Source organism: Rhea americana, unplaced genomic scaffold (assembly GCF_003343005.1).
Source record: "Rhea americana isolate MKP2758 unplaced genomic scaffold, rheAme1 scaffold_4, whole genome shotgun sequence".
NCBI lineage: Eukaryota > Metazoa > Chordata > Aves > Rheiformes > Rheidae > Rhea > Rhea americana.
This window is the reverse complement of record NW_028186534.1, coordinates 9049004-9070465: the sequence shown is the minus strand read 5'-3', so window position 1 is coordinate 9070465 and position 21462 is coordinate 9049004. Positions and strand designations below refer to the sequence as shown.

Here is a 21462-nt window from a genome sequence, read left to right as displayed (position 1 = left end):
TTCACAGAAATTAAAATTTTTTCACAGTTTTGACTGACAGAAAGCCGGTCTAAACAGTCAAGAACCTCACTTTCAAGGTTTAAGCAAAAAGTAATGTATTAAATGACCCTGGTAGGATTTGGTAGGCCTTGCACTAGTTGACAAGWCTGTGTGTGGCCTGCAGTTTCTCAGACATCATGCTGCAATGAAAGGAAGTGTTAGACAAAAGCTGCATTCTTTGCTATTTTTCACCACCCCCTTTTTGTACAAGTTTGTCTTTTGTCTTTGTGTATACATAAATGAGGAAAAAGCTCCAGTTTCTGAATGTCCAGTAAGATGTTTTTCAAAAGCACTGACATTTGAATTATCACTTGGATTYATTTCTGCCATAGTATTGCTTACAGTCTTCTCTATTACTTCACAGACTATTTTTGAAGATGTTTAAATTTTGGGAACCATTTATAAATAAAACCAGCACATTTATAAACAAAGCTTTTTATTAATAAAATGTTTACACCTTTTTTGCACAATACATCAGACTGGTAATGACTCAGCATGTTATTAGCATGTTATAAAAGTGTTTTTTTTTTTTTTTTTTTTTTTTAAACGAATGCTTAAGCTGGAAAGGCTGCTTATATTATGCCCAATTCTTTATTTGCATTCAATGCACTATATGGGAGTGTAACAATACAAACAAAAAAGAGAGAATAAAAGTCCCGTTTCATTAGCATCTACAAACCAACAATACAGACAAACCTGTACACACTCTTGGGACCAGCCCAAGAAAAGACTAAAAAAAATGTCTCAAAACATTCATAAGCTTAGGAATTCATCACTACAATATTTCATCACTAGCAATCTGACTACATTTCATGCAGTGAAGCAATGGTTGTAAATGTGTGCCGTTTACAGTGTTGCAAGTGCTCTTTAACTTTGAGCGGCTTAAGTTTGTTTTAATAATAGATACTATAATAAGAAGGCACAGACCTTTCAACTCTTGTAGCAGGTTAACCTAATACTATAATGAAAATGCAGAACATTCTTAAGAGGGACGAGAATTGCTGATACAAAGGTTAACAGTCCCACTTAATTTTACAGGAAACATTACACTGCAAGAGCTATATGCTTATCAGCTTATTTCTGTGCCCTGAAAACACAAATTCTTCAATTTCTTGTTTAGAAGTCTTCAAAATGACTTTTTTTCTTCTTCATTTTACTTTGGGGGGGGGAGAGGGGGAGTCCCAAGGGAGAGGAGGAGGGAAACAGAAGAGATTGCCAAGAAGTCTTAAGTGTCTTACGCAGAAATGGATCACATTTCTATAGATGTCTCACATGAGTTCATAGCATGTTGCAATTTCAATGCTAGATACACTATATTTAGAAATAGGAAGCCAAAAAAAGTAGTTTAAATTTAGAATTCAAATTATGTTAACAGAGCCTTACAGAAATTTATTTCACCAGAGGAGTGTGCTTTTAGCCTTTGTTATCTGGTATCATGTAGCAGTGGTATGTGATTCAGCAGATATGTTTTCATAACAGTTTCACAAGGCTGTACTAATGAATTCCCATTTTGTTTACAAACATTTGCTGCTGTGGTAGATGCTTCTTTAACTTTCAAGGGAAAAAAGACACTTGCCATCTTTTCTTGGCTAAATCCCATAGCGAAACAAAATACAAATTGTCAAGAAAACATAATAGATTTAAAGAAAATAGATTTAATAATAGGAAATACATATTTTAACATGAGTAAAAAGTGAGGCAAGAAAGTAGCATCCATGGTCAAGAGTTACAGTATATCCAAGTGCAACAAATGGATGGATTACCACACCTTAACAAAAAAGGAAGGGAATGACAGAACAGGAAGAAGTGGTCTGTATCCTTTAACATTAGAAAAGGAGTACCAGTTGGTTTGTTCATCYGTGGTACATATGCAAAAACATTAACAGGAATGAAGTAAAGAAAAATCCAACCTTCTCAAAGGACAAGAGTAACCTTACAAAGGTAACTGGCTTCTTGCTTAAAAACTAACAATGAATTTATTCAAGACTTTAATGACTCCAACTGGCAGGACAATGTAATGAGGGAGCCAACATTTTCTTCTTCTTCTTCTTTTTGTAATTGTTCTATAATGAGAGCAATTTCAACAAAGGCTGTACCATTTTTTAAGGGGACAAGTTCCACTCATTCCTTCAATTTCCCATGTAAAGTAGGAAGCACTAAATAACTCTTAGCAACTTTTGTAAGCACTTTTAATTAGCTATATGGATCATGTCCAGTATGACAATCCTCTGTTAGAAATTCAGGGCTTGTGGAAGGGGTAAAGATGACTCTAGAATCTGTTCAATATCTCAGAGATGAAGACCATGAATATACTTGGGTTTCAGGAAGGATTCTTATATCCCTTGAAAGATTTCTGTGACACTTTACAGAAAAGTTTGGAAAGATTGAACAAGCATTACTAAGTCAAGCATTTTCTATTCTGACTGTCCAAGAAAGGGCTCACATTCAAATTGCCAAGGCCTCCAGAAGATCAAAAGGATTTTTTTTAATATAACCAGGCATGGYTGTCAGAAGGCCTAAAAAGTTATAGAGAAACGTTTTAGCACCTGAATTTTACATGAGAAACAAAGATGCTGTTTCAAGCTTGTTTCCTCTCACAGGAACCGTATGACAAGGCAGTCCTCAAAAAGCTGAACATAAGTGTGTATTTTCTTTTGAGAATTTTGTACAGATCTTTAGTAATTTTGTTTCAGGCACTGAGTTCTTGTGCTCTGAGAAAAAGAACTTCCACATTACTGTAAAACTACTTCCTGCAAAAAGTTAATAGTTTATCCTTATCTCTATCCATAAGCAGACGAACCTCTTTCTAGATGTCTCAAGCATTCAAGAGATACCTGAAAGTGTTTTTTTTTTGTTTTTTAAAGAAAATAAATAGGCAGTATAGAAGTTTAAATCAGTGAATAACTCAGATTCTTCCCATGTCTGACATCTACCATGTTTGTCCCCTGCTGCCCCACCTACACCTCCCTTTTATTTAGTTAYTGCTAATCATGTATGAGGCTTACTATGGGGCAGCTAGCCATCAAGTTGGACAACTTCTGTCCTGTAAATCATCAGCTCCCAAGATAGTCTTTGCAGATTGCTGATAGAGCACACACCACTGGTAGACCATCCCATCCTTAATAAACAGTAAGGACAAGAAGGAAAGTCATCCAAACATCATTGAAAAAGCTTCAAATGTTAAAGCAAATCAAAATGTTAAAGAAACAGTTTAGGATTAACATAAAATGCTTGTTGAGGCCAATATTTAACTATGCAAGATATTCAACCTGAATTCTTTTTGATAAATTAAAATGAAGCTCTAACCATCTATGAATGAAGACAACTCCTAATGAATTCCACATCTCTTGACCAGGTTAAGAGGATTAGATTTCCAGAACAGAAAGTAGGCATGTCTTTTCCTCTTACTCCCTTTCTAAACATGTAAATATTCTTTCTTGAGCAGGGTGGTAACATTATGCTGTTAATACATACGCAAAACTTTCCATCAGAAGATTCAAATCTGCATTCAGTGCCCTTCTATACTATTAACTATCTGATCCCGTAGCACTTGATGTCTCACTGATGTCAGTGCGGATTTAAAGTGCGTTGATTTGTGTTGTCTTTCAGCATTGATGTATAAATTTATATTATAAAATAAGTCTCTATATTCTTGGCAACAGCAAAGCAGTTACAATTCTCTCAGAAGTTTTCAAAGCACCTATGATGATTTCATTAATTTGTTCACTAAATACTTCTGCCTTTTGTTAAATTCAAGCTTGCAGATCTTACCTATTTAGACATTTAGAATGCCATTTTTCAGCATGTATATCAAACATGCTACAAAACTACATACAACACAGATCCAGAACCTGACAAGTCAGCTAATATGCTCCTGTAATTTAGAAGGTCAGATGAAGACACTCTCCAAAACTTTGAGGGCATGCTTAAGTAGCTCCAAAGCCTAAGAACTAGACATTTGTCAAATGATGTCTTTATACAAATCTAACCTCTGTGGAAACAAGTCAGTCTTGCTTACAAGCAGAAATAATCATATTCTGTCAGTTATAAAAATGCTCTGGAGCAATAAAATGATATGTACCTTGTTACCTTTCTACATATGTAACATGCTTCCTTTCTAGTATGATTTGCAGCAATTATTCACTTTAAGAATATCCAAAAATCTAGTCTCTGGAATGAACTCCAGTCATTAAACAAAGAGATATACTGGAATAAAATTTATGTCCTGAGCTTTTTCAACAGCTTCTCAGCAGAAAAGCATTTTTAAAGAGCTAGCTGGAATGGTTGGTAATCAGCACTCTGAATACTCAAAGGCTACTCAGTCTCCTAATACAGAAGCTATTTTGGGACAATATGATCAATTTCAGCAGACCTAGTGCAACATCAAAGTGGATGGCCTAATTAATAAAGAATTAGCATTAAAAAATTCTTTTTCTCTAACAAAAATGAAACAATGAACAATATGCATGTCTCATCCAGGGAAGACTACATTTCAGCTTTCAGTTATGGTCAACTGATCAATAAACCATTATGTTGGCTGAAAAAAAACTTGCATCAACAGGCTACCATTTTAAATAGACATGTTTTTAAAAGCCTCAATAATTTGTTAAACATTAGTCTGGACAGTTTGAAACACTGGTCATTTCCATGTTTGCATTAACTGGAGCAATTCAAGATTAGAACTGCATAAAGATATGAAGAATGCAGGCATTCCATCCACACTGGTAACAAAACAAAGGAGTACAGGGCATCAGCATTTAGTTACATATGACAGTGGCCAGATTGCCCAAACACAATGCTACTTTTTTAGCCTTAAAAAAAAAAAAAAAGTGTATTACTAGTGTATATCAAACAAATGAGGATAGTTTAGAAAGCAATTTATAAAGAGCACTGGAACAGGTTGCCCAGAGAGGTTGTGGAGTCTCCTTCCTTGGAGCTTCAAAAGCTGTTTGGAGACAATCTTGGGCAATCTGCTATAGGTGACCCTATTAGAGCAGAGGGTTTATACTACATGATCTCCAGAGGTCCCTTACCAYCTCAGCCATTCTGTGATTTGCTAAGAGGGCTGGATATCAATACTAGCCTCGCTCAGTCCAACCTAGCATCAAAGATTTTCTTCTAAAGTCAATAAAGATTGTTCAAATACTATTAAACCAATTATAAGTCTGCTTTCCAGTGAGAGAAAAGTCCATTTTTCACGCCATGCTAGTATACAAAAATGATAATTCAGAGGGAGAGTTTGAAATTCCTTATTCTACTAATCTGCATGAAAAATATTTCTGATATCAGGCTTTCCTTCTACAGTATTTCCAAATTGAAGAAAATCTCCAGATTTATTACTAAAACTGTTAAACACAGTATTTTCTGTATTATAGTTAAGACACTAAAGCACCCAGTTTTTGGGTACAAAATAGAYTTCTGAAACACTGTGAACACCAGTGGCTTGCTGAAAAAAAACATGACAATGTAATACTGAAAAGGGAAGTGGTAACAAGGTCATAACAGTTGTAGAGAACCAACTATATACAGAATCTCTTTTTATAAACTTGCCCTATCAAAAGGCAGTAGCTTGGAAGTTAGAAAGGAGTTACAGATCTATAATGATGACACAGGACTATAAAGTGATTATGGTATGCTCTGATGCTGTCAAGTGTACAAAATTCACCACTCCAAAATAACCTCTGTCATTTTGAAATAAATTCTGCTTTACAGCACAGAAGTGTCCCAAGAGTACAGTATCTGAGACCTATTTTAAACTAGCTTCAAAAATATTTTTTAAACATAAGTTTTTAAATTTGCCAGGAGTAAGAAGTGGGATTTTAMAAAGAAATTAGAGATTTTCATTTTCATGGACTGCCACTGTGCAAGTTGCTGAAATAATTATGAATATTATGCATCCAACTGCTAGTCTACATTTTTTAATTTAAAAATTGTAAAAGTACCAAAATTCTGTTCCTAATTTATTTCATTCAAATTACACACAAAAATATTATACAAAAGGCTGAATACTGAACACAAATCTGACTCTACTATGAAATACTTTGTTAAGGCCCAGTGTTTCCAAAAGGGCTTCAAACAGGCTTTGTTTGATGATATACTTCTTAGGCATTCTATATGTATGAAGCCTGTACAACTGCAGCAAAGAAAGGGCATACTTGGCTATGCAGCTGTAAGTAACAGGCATAATGAAAAATGTAGTCACCAAATTCCATTAAAATGTACTGATCTATTTAAAATCTCTCACTGTACTGGTTTAACTGTTTTGCTCCAGAATACCTCTGCAAGAATTTTGAATAATACAAACTAGTCTGAAGTAGAAGTTCTCTGAAGGAAGCATTGAAGAATGAAAGAAAATACTTGAGATGACAGAAAGCCAAACCACAAATACAGAGCAAGCATCATCAACACGAATTCATTTTGATACTAAAGCTAGAAAGTATATTTTAGTATATACTTGAGTTTAGTAAGCTCTTTCTTTGAAAGTATGAAATTCCTCACTAGAGCTAGTAGGAAAAAATAAAAATAAATAAAATAGCACAGTAGGGTATTGTCAATCTATATTTTAATTGAAAGCGTACTAAAACCAGCACAATAAGCTAAAAGCTGATTTGCTAAAGAAAAAAAAACTTCTCACAGATGAAAAAGCCCAGGAATCAACAGGTAATGATCTACATTACCATACGATTTCAGTTTAGTTCCTATTTGTATTTTTGCATTCAAAACAGGAAAGAGGGGTGCACCACAGATGAGTACTTGCTCAGACAGACCTCACACTGCACCAACAGTAGCCTCTATTGGCCCTTTCGAGTGTGATCTAAAGAATGAATTTCAGCCTGCCTCTGGGTAAAGTCACTGACAGAGATAACACCTAATATGCAAGGTGGGGGGGGAAGTGGTGATCCTCAGGAGTTTATCCACAGGTGTGGAATGGAAGGAATGAATATAACTGCATTATTTTACTGTTTTTATATAATTTATATTTTAAACATTGGTCTCATAAATATAATATGAACACTTTACACATGCCAAGCAGTTAAAAGCTTTCCCCAAACCTTTTAATTCTTACCAGAACTATTGACAGCACCTGTTTTTAGTCAGTAACCAGTTAATTTAGTCAGAAGTACAGTTAGGTTTTCTTCTACCAACATTTTAATATTAAAAAAAGCTTGTAAAAACAGAAAGATGCCTATAAGTTTATCAGTTTGCCTTAAAGTGATTAGAGTCAGCATGTGAAAAAGATTGTCTGTGGTTTACAGGCTGTTGCTTTTGTTCCCCCTGCCCCACGTAATATCTTTAAATAAAAAGTGCAAATGGGATTTGGGGACTGGATGGACCAATTTGCTCTTTATCTGTCTTCAGTTGCTTATTTTGTAGCCACCTCAAACCAACTGTCCCAGTATACTTTGGATTAGCTACAATTACATTTAAAATAAGGCTCACTGAAGAAAAGGAAGAAATGCCATCTGACTAACTTCAAATTTCAACAGATTCCTCCCACCCCCAAGTCCAACAAAAGTGCTCATTTCCCTTTTTACGAAAAACATCATCCTGATTACAAGACTATTAAACATTTCAGTTCTACCATCCATATAGTCACCTTCATTTCAAGCAAGGCCAAAAAAGTGATGATGGATTCCCTTTGAATACAAGAGATAGTACACATTTTGTAAGTAAACAGGCTGACATTATGATTGCAGCCTTTTCTGCAAGCATATAGATGTTAGATGGACTGGCCCATTTTTGTGGGACCTTGGGTGTATGAACACCAGCAGATAGAGATCTAAGACTGATAATATAAACCCAACGTGAACTATTAACTTCCAAGACCACCTACTGTATAAACAAGTCTGATTTTCTAAGCGATCAGTCAACAGCAGCTGCGCTTTGTCACCGATGGCTGTCTTCTAAGTTTGAAGCCCTTACCACTAGATGGGGGGTTGGTGTCAGTTGACGGAATTCTACGACCTACAAGGAGGTAGAAAAAACACTCATAGCAAGCACTACACATGAAACAAATTTTAGGCATTCAGTATCTGTTTTGTATATGAAAATGTCATTAATGATGACATTCCTGCATAACAGAAGGAAAACAGTTAACAGTCTCTACTAYGTCTTTAATAGATACAGTTCCGGGGAGCATGAATTAAGGTGGTTTCAAGCTAATTTTGCACCCGAAGTGTAAACTTCAGGCTAATCTTGGGAGACCAAAGCCATAGGAACCCTCAGGGAATATACTCTGCAGGATGCTATACTACATGCAATCTCTTCATTCAGAGTTGCAATTCTGCATTTCCAGAGCACATCTCTCCATCAAGGTTAGCACAAGGTATAAACTTGTAAGGATAGCTGCTTAGGTCATCTGATCAGTCTCTCAGGTTGACTATTCCTGGTTGACTATTCTTTTCTGAAGGAATATAACGCTTTAGGGATTTTTTTTCAGTCGAATTAAGATCAATTTTAGAGTGTAGAGCAACTATTAAGTCAATAAATCAGGAAGCTAATCTACAGCATATACTTTTTACTTCAGCTTCAACAAATTCAGTTGTTCACAAGGACCCTATTTAATTATTTTTTTTAGTCAAATGTTTGCAGAGCTATTCAAAATTAAGCAGATGTAGTGCGCATATATACATACACACACACACAGGCACATACAGATTACCATTTGTCTTGTTTTTAGAATCAAGTTGACATATCTGCACATTGGTACTGTTGCCTAAAACATATCCTACAAATAATATTGTATGGAATTGACTTTGGAATAYTGCCTGCTTTTCATTCAATCAAAATAAGACTTTTTTTCCCATGCATCCCTATGAATGAGGCAGAAAACATCTGTGATTTAATCAAAAAACAAGAGYATTAAGAAAATGCCACACAACCCAAAACCTAAGGGAAAAGTCAACATACTATAGGTACTATTTCCCAGAGAATAACTTGTACTTTTGAATCAGATTTTTGAATCACGTTTTTGAAAAATGCACTGCCCTAAACCAAGTACAAACATTAAGAGTGAGAATTTAACTCCTCTTCTCAGATGCATAAGRTTTGGATCTTCCCCAATTTCCTTTCCTTACCCTTCTGTAACCTTKAAAGTACTAACTGAAACAGTCAATAACAGATGTAGTAAGATGACACTGGCTTCTGCCATCAGTGCCTCTCTTGCTATTTATCCAGTAGCATCACAGTGGGCTTAAAATTCCTTGGAGAAACCTTTAGCAGTCATTGGATGACYAAAAACCAAACCAGTCCATCTTGCAGTTTTGATTTCATAATTGGTTGAAATAAATTCAAGTCAGTATATTCTTGCCTAACTAGCACAAAAAAGCCCATAATAAATACATTTCTGCTCGAACTTCTTTCAGAAGAAAATGTATCAACTGTTTGAATACTTACTAATTTCTATAAAGAGTTCATTAATGTTTATTGCATTTTTYGCACTTGTCTCTACAAATATTGCATGGATGGAATCTGCATAGTCTTTAGCATCTTTTTCCATGACTTCCCTGAAAAAACAGAAAGAAGAAAAAAAAATGAATGCAAGAAAACCATCAGACTAATCTATTCCTTAAAAATTGGATAAAGTGGCTCATTAAATGACAGTTCAGTATTACCTGTTTGGCATCACACTGCTTCCTCATCCTGAGGTCGATGCTCATCCTTTACYCTATGATATTATTGCTCAGCTCTCTCCCCGCCCTCCGAAAGGAGCATCATTGAAGCACGATCATAACAAACTAAACAAGGCCTTAATCTATCTGAAAACATTACAGTGGAGTCTGTTTCTTGAGTGCTAGTGTCTGCAATTAGTCATTAGAGGGTTGCTCTATTCCTTATACACACAGGTGTGTTAAATCTGTTTAAAGATCCCCAAATGTTACTTCCACCATTCACCTAATGCAGTAGATTTCCTACAGCTGCTTACAAAATCAGGTATCTCACAATATTATACAGATCATTTGCATAGCATTAACTTAACAGCAGTATGAAAATATAAACATTTTCAGACTGCACACATCATAGAGCTGATAAGTGAAAAAATATTTGACCCTCTCTAGATAGGCAAGCTGATAGTGATTGGTGCATTTCCTTAAACAGGAAAAAACCCAGACACCAACAGATGAGAAGGGCACTTAAATATATCCTATGTCACATTATCTGTAACTTCTGTATATGCTGCTTTCAGCAACAAGGGACTTAGGTTATCAAAACATGTAAAAGCACAGACTTTGGATCAGTGACAAATACGCATCTGACTGGAGTACAAGTTATCTTGCTCATTAGCTTGAAGGGCATTGTAAGTCACAAACATCATTGCTTTCTAAGCACCATGAAGTAAGTGTGTGACTTAATATTGAGTATCATTGTACAAAACTACTTAGAAGACAAATCTAATTCAGGTATAGATGTGCCATTTCTGACAAAGTTATTAGAACTCACCAGATAACAGATGTATTAAAGATCTGTAGAACTAGACTAAGAATCAACTTTGTAGTGGTTCTTTAAACACATAACCATCTGTTTCCTTTGAGACTCCAGCTGTGGCACAGTTTTCTGAAAACAACAGTCCACATGCTACATGAGGTTTGCACACACCTTCCTGAATTCTGGCTTATTTAACTAGGGCATCAATTAACAAAGTTCCCTTCTGCCCTTTTTTGTTTTTAATGCATGCCTTCTTCAAAGTATGGCTGACCATAAAGTTTCTTCCCCCAAACTTTTCCCACTCCCTGCAACCATTTTAACCACAGCCAATTCCACCACAATATTTAAGCGGGTGAGGAAGACACCTGAACAAGCAAGCCAGTGAAACCTACATAACGCTTTAACAGTTATGATGTTTTTCCTAACAAAATGAAGTGCTACAGACTGGACAGGTGTATGTCTTACAAAATGAGGTAAAACTGCTTGCATTATACTGGTAGTTTAATGCAGGTAGTTTAARCTTGTGTAACTTCACTCTGCTATCAGAAAAGGTGCTCCTGTCTGCTTGTAAGCTGCTCACTCCTACCGCTGCAACCCCACCACTGTCACACGAGCAAGCGTTCACATTGTGAGCAAGATAAATAACCTTGAATCAGTTTTCCTACTTTTAAATAGGTTGGTTTGGATCTACTTTACAGCCTAATTTACCACTGAATCATATGTATACTCATGCCAGCACAGGGGAGGAAGTGGGCAAGAAAGACCAAGGGCAAAATAAACAAATCATCCATGAGTAGAACAAGCCTAAACCTCTTGTGAAACTACCACATTAATGTAAAACAGCTTAAACTGCTCCATACCTTTCAATATTTGACAAATCTTTGCTCCTTCTGAAATCTAAAACCCTTAGCACCATGTGCTTATCTTCTGAAGTGAAACCTGCATTGAACTGTCAACAATTTACCTTACATCGTTAAGATCACACTTATTTCCTGCAATAGCTACAACAATGTTTGGAGGTCCATGCTGTCGAAGTTCTTTCACCCAGTTCTTTAACGTTGAGAAAGTTTCCTGGTGGAAAAAAAAGCAGAAGGAATTAGGCCTAGTCTATCAGACAAGTAAAGCAGAATTTACATTGCCAGACCAAAATCCACTTTCGTACCTCTTTCGTGATGTCATACACTATAATGGCTGCAGCTGATCCTCTGTAGTACATTGGGGCTAAAGCACGGAACTGCAAGAAAGAGACCATATATTATGAGTCTGATCTTTCACTGACTTCCATGGTTTACTTACTAACATTAAAGAAAACTAGCTTTGAAATTCACATTAGTGCAAAAGTTATATTTACAGTTCCAGAGAGGCTGTGCAGTGAAGTACACAACCTTCAAGAAAGTGTTGTTCTTCCAAGGCCAATGAACAAATAGTTTTGGGATGAGCAGCACACCTACCATAATAAACCTAACAACCAAACAAAATCACACACACAACATAATCACAAAACCAAATTYGACCTTATTTTGACCAGAATAAAATCTGTCATTTAAAAGGCTGCAGATTATATATAGGCATAAACCCACGGGATATAGGCATGACTTTAAACACTGAGCAAGGGGAAAGATGTCAAAATTGAACTTATTCCTTTCTTTTTGAGATGCTTGTGTTTTTGGACAAAAAGTTTAAAGAAAACTAGCATATATTATTACTGATCTGAAATGTCCAAAAGTCAATGTCAACCTCTAGCCTTATTGAAAAATATACAAGTGATGCTAATTTAAATTCAAACATTAAATATGTTGGTTTCTTCTTATTCTAACTTCTGGYTTTAGGGACTTTACTCAAGTTTTTCTCCAAACTTCAAATTCTTTCTCCAAGAATTAGAAGCATGCTTAAAACCAAAAACAGCAAAAACCTACACTTAAGTGACCCACTGCAATTAAAATCCCCAAAACACATGGGATAATCAAACACTTGCAGTAAAGTTACTGTAATCTTCAGACTTGAATCTACAGCAGGTGTATTTGGTTAGTAGTGAGTTTTCAGTGTATAAACCAGGCCTGTATCTTTGCATGAGTCCAGGAAAACAGAAACAAGAAAATCCAGCCATAATGGCACAGAACACAAAGCTGCACCAAAAATATCAAACATTGAGAAATTCAGTGTGACATTCTCCGTATTTAAAAAGGACCAGACAACTAACATAGYAACCAAAAAAAAACTCAGTGGAGGCACAGAGTGAGTTACATTTGGAAAAAAAAACAAAACAAACAAACAAACAAAAAAAACCCAAAACATGCAAACTTGTGTGATTTAGACCTTTTGTGCATCTTACTACTCAGGGTAAGAATCATGAATAGAACTTCGCTTTTCATAAAGGCTTATTCAGGTCTAATAAAACACCAATTTCCCTTTTGCTTAATATAGTTCAGCTGAGAGCAATATTATAAATCCTAAAAATCTTACTATAAAGCAGAATACCAGACCTTTTACATTTGGCTCTCAAATTCTGTTTTGAAAACAGGATTTTAAACACAAAGTTCAGAATATAAAAGATATTTAATTGTGGGAAAGGGAAACATGGGCAGGCATGCAGTTCATGTTGGGCATAATCCCTCTCCTCTCCATAAGTACTAAAATGTAAAGGGAAACATATTTGAAAAACCATTACTTGGATTGGTTGCAGCCTGGCTTTTTGATTATTTGACTATTTCACTGGGGAAAAAAAAACAACTTTCACTTGCTGATTTTGTATTACTCTCATTTCCTGCCTGCTAACACTTAGATACATTTTTCCTAAGAACACTCAGCAGATAAAATATATTAACAAAACAGATGTTACCAGAAACAGTGAATTTTCCTTTTTGCCATCTTTTCAAAGGCTTCAGCTTGCCCTCCAGCCTCTGATTTGTGTTTTGACAAAATTTAACAAGATGTAATATAATTATTCTGACAATCTCTTGTGACTGTTARGTAAGAAGGGGAAAATCCTAACTGCTAAAAGGTAGTTTTCTATTACCTTTAGTCAGTGAAAAAGAAATTGCAGAACAAATAAGGCATGTGTATGTGGAGAAATGACCCATGTGAATCAGTGCGTTTCACTTTTGGAGTGAAGCTAGCCAGGCACTCTATAGCTGTTTCAAATAATAGAAGATTGCCCAGCATAAAGTAGAACTACTTAATGATGGGCTTTGTAAACAGGAAACAGGAAAGGCTATGCAAAATAAAGCGAGGATTGAGAGTTTTGTGCATTATGTATCAAAGCTCAGCAGAGAAATTTTAGCATCAAAAAGAGTTTGGCTATTTTTGGCACCCCAGATCACCAAAGATACAACACATCTGAACGAATTGTGGAAAGGGGTCCATGTCCAGACATTTTGCTACAGATTTCAGTACAAGGCAGGTATATAGATCAGTTGCCACTAGTAGTAAGTGATAGGGCTGTTTTCTATAAAGTTTCAGAGAACAAAATCAGCTAAGATGATACTGGCATTATTTCAAAGCAAAAAATCCTTAGTCCCATTTCACTGGCTTCCTTGGATATATTTGGGCCTCACAGTGACTCCTCTCTCAAGTGTGGAGCAYGAGCTTCAGAGATACCATAGCTCTTGAGTCAGAGGCTGGGTAAGACATCTTTCCTTCTTCAATATCAACAAAAAGGTCATGAAACTTGAATGGAAGAAAATTAAAGTGGTGTCACTCCAACTCTAAAACCAAAAAGAGACGAAATATCTATTTCACATGTTGCAACATCAATTGCTGATCTTTTACAGATACGCTTCCTCATATTGTAGCACGCTGAATCCAAATCAGGGCGTTCTCCCAATGCTTGCAAACATAGTTAAAGCGAACAGGATGCAATGATAATACATGATGCATGTTTCCTGCTAAGTAACTGCAGGCATGTTTATAGTGCCTTCTGCTTTAGAGTACCAGTCTCTCAAAAGTCGTATCACATTTCCAGCCTTAACGTTTCAAAAAGGCCAGGATGCTTAGCTGAAACAAACTGCTGCAAATGCTGACTGACTTCTGGCAATGGAAGGATTGCAGTACTTTTGACAACTTGCATACTACAGGACGCATCATTGACAACGTAAGTTTATATGGTGCTACTGGGAGGAAATACATCATGCAAAATCTAGAGCACTGAAATGCAATATAGATACACTTGAGTGGCTTTAGAGCCATCAAGGCTGTTATCAAACTAAAAAGCTAGTAAGTCAGCTCCATCAGAACTCTGAAAGTCAAGTGACTGCACAGGGATAACAGAGTTCTTAAAATGTTTTCTTAAGCTTGGGCTCTACAACACTAGGAGAGGCATATTGTTTCTCAAATCGGTTCTGAAAATAGTACAGCATCATTTGCCAGTTTGTACTCTAGAGTAACAACTCAACCAGACTGAACTGACTTTTCATAGGCACAGCTCAAAAAAACCTAGGAAACCTAAACCATATTGTGACTTTAGGGAAGATGGGTGTGTGTGTGTGTGTGTGGGGGGGGAAGTACCTTTCCCCTAACCAAAACTATTACCACAGACACAATCAAAGATACTGACTCTACTTACCCKCTCCTGTCCAGCTGTATCCCAAATTAGGAATTTATGCAACTCATTCTGATACTGTACAGTCTTGGTCATAAATGAAGCTCTGGAAAAAAAAATACAGAAATGCCTTGTTAGAGTATTATTACCACAAATTTTTAATAAGGTTTATATTCCAAAAAAGTGCTTTTCTATACAAAGTTGATTAAGATTTTCATACATAAAGGTTAAAATTATCATAAGGCAAACGGTCTTATTTGAAGGATCAAATTCAGCTAGCAGAAAAGAAGGAATAAGAATATTAATTCACAGCATTTATTCTTCCTTAGCTTTTTACAAAAATAAAGATTGTATGGTCACAAAATAACAAGCAGTCAGCCTTCTTCGTACCTCTCTTCCTAAGTGGAAAAATAACCACAGCAATTCACCTAAATCTATGCAGGAAACATTTTGAAGGAACAATCACATAAAAAGCCTTCCTCCTTTGTAGCAGCTTTTTCTAGATCTCTGTACTAGCATTCAGACAAACACTGATAATTTCAATTTTGGGAACAAAGCAAGGGAGATTCCTATCTAATTTTGTAGGTGTTAAGAGGACACAAATCAATAATGAATAACTTGCTTTTTGCATCCACTCAGTATAAGTCTCATCTGTCATTACACAGTGAATCTGTAACTGCTCTTGCACTTCCAGAAGACAAACCAAAATGAAAATTCTCTTCCTATGCTCCAGTCTGCCCCCCACCCCTCTAGCAAAAATTTGTAAATGTACTACAGCATAATAAAGTACTTCTATGTTTTACTTACACTGATTCATGATTCATGTAAAGCAGACCATTTCCCACAAGAACAGGAAATCAGAGACCTAATCTTTTAGAAGAGAGAATATTTTGCTGTATCTGTTCCTTGCARGTACCTGTTTTTACTAGAAAAGCTGTACACTGAATTCAGATTCTTGCAAACTAGGAACTCTATATGCTATAACTTTAAGCACATGAGATCATACATTATGATTTTAGAGTTTTTGTATGCTTAATTTCTGTCCCTTGAAAATACTGCAGATTCACAAACTTAGTCAACTGTTGGTTTTGAATACGATTCAGGATAGGATTCCTGAGGTGGTCTTAAGAGAGCTTCATAGAGTAGACTAAACTTGGTGTAGATTCAAAGACAGACAGCAAAACTCTTTCAGTATGACCTACAATGCTAGATATTAGAGGCTGAGATTGAACTTCAGTTTCTCCTGGATCTTAAACACTAGCAGGGCATGCTACAACTATACAAAGCATTCTGCTGTCGAGAGGTAACTCCACCACGCACTCCTTAAGCTCAGATGGCTTGCTAAAAAGTACATCATTGTTCAAAGCTTTTAAGAAATCAAGTAAAAGGTTGTAGTGAAGAGAAAAAAGTCTAACTAGGAAGACAAAGAGTCTAACTACAATGCGTTTAAATACAGTTAACCAGATTTTTTTAACAATGGGTAAGAGAAAATAAAGTTTAAGGAGTATCTGTTGTAAAGCACAGCAACGATTTCCATTTCCTTAAGACCACATTCCAGAGACTCAGTTCTGAGGTTTTTGACCAATATTAAAACAATTTCGCAAATCATAAATTCTCACTAAAAATACATTATTTTATTTGGTTCCATAAACCAGAACATTCAAACATTCTTCTATAGTCAGTTTCARCTGAGCAGTTTTGTTGCTCCAATTTACATCACAAACATCCTAAACGGTCGATGCAAATAGAGATTAATCTCTGCTTCAAAATTCTTTGCAAAGTGGAAGCTTTTATTGTGACTGATACCAATAAATACAAAAGAAAAAGATACATGAAGAAAAACCACCTTGTGTCAGTGGAAGCCTCCAAAATGTAACTATGCTTGACTTCTTCCAGTATAAAAGCTTGCAGTAACACTAAATTTCCTAGCTGCTTCTCCCAGCAAAGCGAGCACTGTAATTACTTGAACAAGATATACCTGTAAGTAATTTTATGCTCAAAGTTTCTTTTCAATGATATAATGAAAGAGTGGGGAAGAATCTACAACATTTAGTCATATCTACTGGTCAGAAGAAGTAGAAACATCCTCAGCATCTTAAAAGCATAAGAATTCCAAAAGGGTTTCTACAGCTGCTCATGTGGTGAATTTGAATTGTGAATTTATCATGAACAGTCATGACAAAGTGTGATTACTCTGATATTCCAAGAGGAACACAAACAAGACAGGAAACAAGCTCCTAATTTTAATTCTCTTAAACTCAAAGACCCATGAGTAAACACAGAAACATTCTGAGCTCTAGTTTTATAAAAATCTCTACAATGCTTTCCAAGCACAATTCCAGCTACCTTCTCTGGTCACCACTTTGTTCTTTCCACCTCCTGGTCTTTGAATAGGAAATAAAAAGAAGGCCCAGAAAAGTTTCATAATTAATTTGCTTAACACTTTGTGATTGTAGTTTATTGGAGCTTCACACAGTCACAGCAMTTGGACAAGTTTTGATCCATTCACACTACTATTAACAAACTACCAAAATGCAAGTCCTCAGACCATTTAATCATTTTTTGTTAAGATATACTAAAAATCTGTATCTATGTCACTTCAAGAAACCAAATTAGTCATTCTAATCCCAGTACTGCCATAGAATACACGAGGACAAATTCTGTTCTGCAGATTAGCCTCATTACCACAGTAGCTAACACCTCTGAACAATGCTCTAAATTATTGCATAATATTTGTCACAGATATTCATCGTCCCTCATTCCCTTGTCACGAGGAGAAGCACGTGTGGAATCTGTTTGGGTTCCTGCCTCCAAGAAATAGATAGGACGCTACATTAACAACAACAACAATACCCAGAAAACTACAAAACAAAAAGAAAAGGACTGTGGAGTAGAAGACAGCAAGATTTGATGAAGATGTTCATTCTAGTCTCAGCCTCTCCCCCAAATAAAGAAACTATCCTGAGTTTTGCCCCAATTATAGAAAATTTTAATTTGCACAGACAGAAGCATCATGGATGGTCTTTAATCAGCAATTTTAGATGATCTYGATAACATGCAAAGCCTAAACCATTAAGCACAGTATTTTAGAATTCAGAATCCACGGACAGAATGGTCATTTTTATGGATCTATGTAAYGCAAATTCTGTACTAGGTTACTCTAAGACTTAACCTGGGTAGTCTAGATGGGTGGTGACGTGCACCTAAATATAGACCAGAGTATCCTAACCAAACAAATAGAAGTTTCTCACATTTGCAAGATCTGTCTCATCATATCCAGTCACCTACAGGATAAGCAGCCTTGAATGTTCTTTTTTAACAGGAGCTGCATGCACAAACTTTGGGCAACTGCGGGTAATACCTAAATTAGCCAACTATTCAACAGTTGAACAAGACAGTCCCCAAAATAACACTTATTTATTTATTTTTAAATATCTGGGTGCTTGAGAGTGAAGACAGTTGACCAAGTTCTCAAAATTCTCAGTTAATACAACGTGTAGGAAATACAACTGTATCTTCCAAGAGTGTCTACCCAAACAAGCAATTCTGCTTGCAGCCAGCATCACTGCGGGCAGTAGTAACTTTTTGCACAACCTAAACCTGTTCAGAACATCCTGCTCCTCTACTTAAGTAAAGAGCAAGGTGGCTACCATCCTCAATACCAGTTCTGTGTTCCTTCAGAAAAGAACCTCCACTGCAGCTAATCTGGCAGTAATTAAGAATGTTAACCCTTGAAGATCTGACAAAATGATCTAGCAGTCTACCCTAAAGCTCACCTTTTAAAAGTGAAATTAAAATAAAGGAATTATTCCTACAAGATATCTTACAGTTCAATACCAGCATGTATACCACAATGTGCAAGTTAGAAATGAAGAAAACCACATTTTCAAAAGGAAAGGATGAGACACAGCTGATCTTTATCAGCAGGACCTTTTCAGTCACAACTATACTAAAAAAGCACCTGAGACAGGAAGTTACTTTGATACCAAGCTCTCAGCATGACATGAAGCCATCTTCTCCCATGAGTTAAGAGTTGCCTCTCTATGAGCAAAACAACTCTTAAGACCAATTGCAAACAAGAAGGACAGCAAAGGACTRCTCCTCACCTGTCCAATTCATTTTAAGATTTAAGCTCAATAGTATTGCTCCTCTGAGACACATCTTTCAAAAACCCTTAGCTATGAGGCTGATTGCATTAGCAATTTCATTAGTTACTGAAGAGAATGCGCATTACATATAGATATATAATGTTAAAACTAATTAATGAAGAAAACCACAACCTACATTAGTATATTAGCTACCTTTGAAAACCTAGGAGAGCTCTACTTTCCCTGCTCCCCCCTTTAAAAAAAATACAAAAAGAATAGCAATCTCCTAGTAATCAGACTCTGAAATTAAAGAAAACTGCATGAGAAAAGCATATTGTTCCCTTAACAGAAGGATCTACAGTAGAATTTATTCATAACCTTGGAGTCCTAATAGGATTTTGTTGGTTAAGATTAACAATAGAAAATGGGTCAAGATCTTACACATGAAAATGGAAGTTGCAGAAGCATATAATATACTCCTAGGTTTCCTAAGGTAGCTCATATGCTAAGACCACAGCTGTCTTCATTACCACAGAATGGGTAAGGTTGGAAGGGACCTCTGGAGATCATCTGGTCCAACCTCCCTGCTCAAGCAGGGTCACCTACAGCGTGTTAGACAGGGTTGCATCCAGGCAGGTTGCATCCACATTTAGCTGCCACACATTGAGAATCCTCATGTTATCAAGAGCAGCAAGCATACATTCATATAATTTGGACTGAATTTTGGATAAGTTYACTTTATTGTTTCTTACCCTATTGTTGGATTAATGTTGGGATCAAAGCTGTCTTCTACAAATCTCCACACGATGCTTGATTTGCCCACACCAGTGTCCTGTGAAAGAACAGTAACAGTTGAAAGAGACAATAGTTACAATAAAAGTTGATTCTTTTTGTCCTCAAATCTTGTGATATGTTTTACATAGGTAACATGTTCCTGCAGATAATCCCAGCGAAGTTAGAGATTCTGAAATATTTCAAGTATGTTAATTCACTGGAAAATAAAATGTCTGATAAATTAAATCAAATTCTTATAAAAATGTGCTTCTTATGAATTACTCAAGCACTATTTTTTTTTGGGAGGGAGGGAGAAGCTACAAGGTGTATTTGAACAAAAGATGTTTGAGCAGAGAAAGACCTTATAATACATTTAGTAAAATATACCGTAATCAAATATGGTACTCCATTCCTACAAGCCAACTGACTGTCTTAAATTATGCAGGTGTGACACACACATTTCTAACTCTGACTAATGCTGTCCCACCCTGCTTAATGAAAGGCCTGAAGTTTCTTCTGTGACCTATCTGAAGGAAGTGTCAAATACAACTCTACCGGGGAACAAATGGTAGAGGAAAAAATGAAATGTGAAAATGTAAGATTTAGAACAGCTCAAAAAAATTTAACGCCAAGTCAAATATATACACACACCACCAACTCAACAGTAAAAAGAAAGTGTGAGTGATAGAARGCATATTTAAGAGAGAAATAGCATACTATTATCAGTGAGACAGTTCTTCACAGCACCTGGACATTTTAAGTGGCAATTTAGTTAACATAGCTGAAGACCAACTTTTCACTTTACATTTCCAGAATTGTTACAGTTTTAAGGAAAAAGAATTATCAAATGCTGTACTGAAAATAAAGTTTTGTTTCATTTTATGTATTCTCTTATAGCTTATGAAAGCTGAATATTATAACAAATTCAGGTACGGCAAATATCCTTGTGTTTATCCTTTCAAGTTATTTTCCTCTCAAGAAAAAGTTACACAGAAAYGTATTATCTCAATTCTATGGCTTGTAGTGCTTGGAGTTTTCCATAAAAAAAGTAAACCTTAAAGAGAAAAGCAGAGTTCAAGGATCAGTTTTCCTAGGTGCTTGTTCTCCTCTCAGATCACAAGAGGCTTCACAGGCAGGGTGAACGTGGAGGAAACAGCAGCTAACAGGTACCCTAAATACTGCCACAACAAGAGGCACAAAAACGCATCATTTTCTCCCTGAAGGGCAATGGGGCCATCAGAAGCAGGAAGCAATCCTGCTTGTCATACTCCAAACAATGTAGGAATTAGACAGAAAAAACCAACCTATTCAGAGAGAAGCTCTCCGAAGTTCTCAGACCAAATCATGCCAGGATACGTTTTTTTTTTTTCCCTAGATTTTTGAAACTACTTCAGTTTACCTGAAGTCTCCTTTTCCCCCCAGTACCTTCGGAGCGCTCCCAAAGCCTGAACAACGCTGTTGTTTACCACACYCGGGGGAGAGGGGGCCCGGCACACTGGCAGGAACCCGGGGCAGCGTGCAAGGAGCGGGGAAGAGCACCCCGCGCTCGCAGGCTGCCCGCGCTGCTCCGAGCAGAGGGCGCGGGGAGGCGGGCGCGGC

General features: G+C 36.4%; 1 protein-coding gene across 1 annotated transcript; it reads right to left on the bottom strand.

Moving 5' to 3' along the window:
* Positions 1-548: 548 nt before the first annotated feature.
* RAB22A (RAB22A, member RAS oncogene family) lies at positions 549-19927 on the bottom strand (the record flags this gene model as incomplete). Its single annotated transcript, XM_085314261.1, has 6 exons — positions 549-8004; positions 9436-9545; positions 11429-11535; positions 11627-11698; positions 15026-15107; positions 19842-19927. Coding segments are annotated over 6 exons (555 nt in total), but the record flags the coding sequence as incomplete, so codon positions are not given.
* Between the last annotated feature and the right edge of the window lie 1535 nt (positions 19928-21462).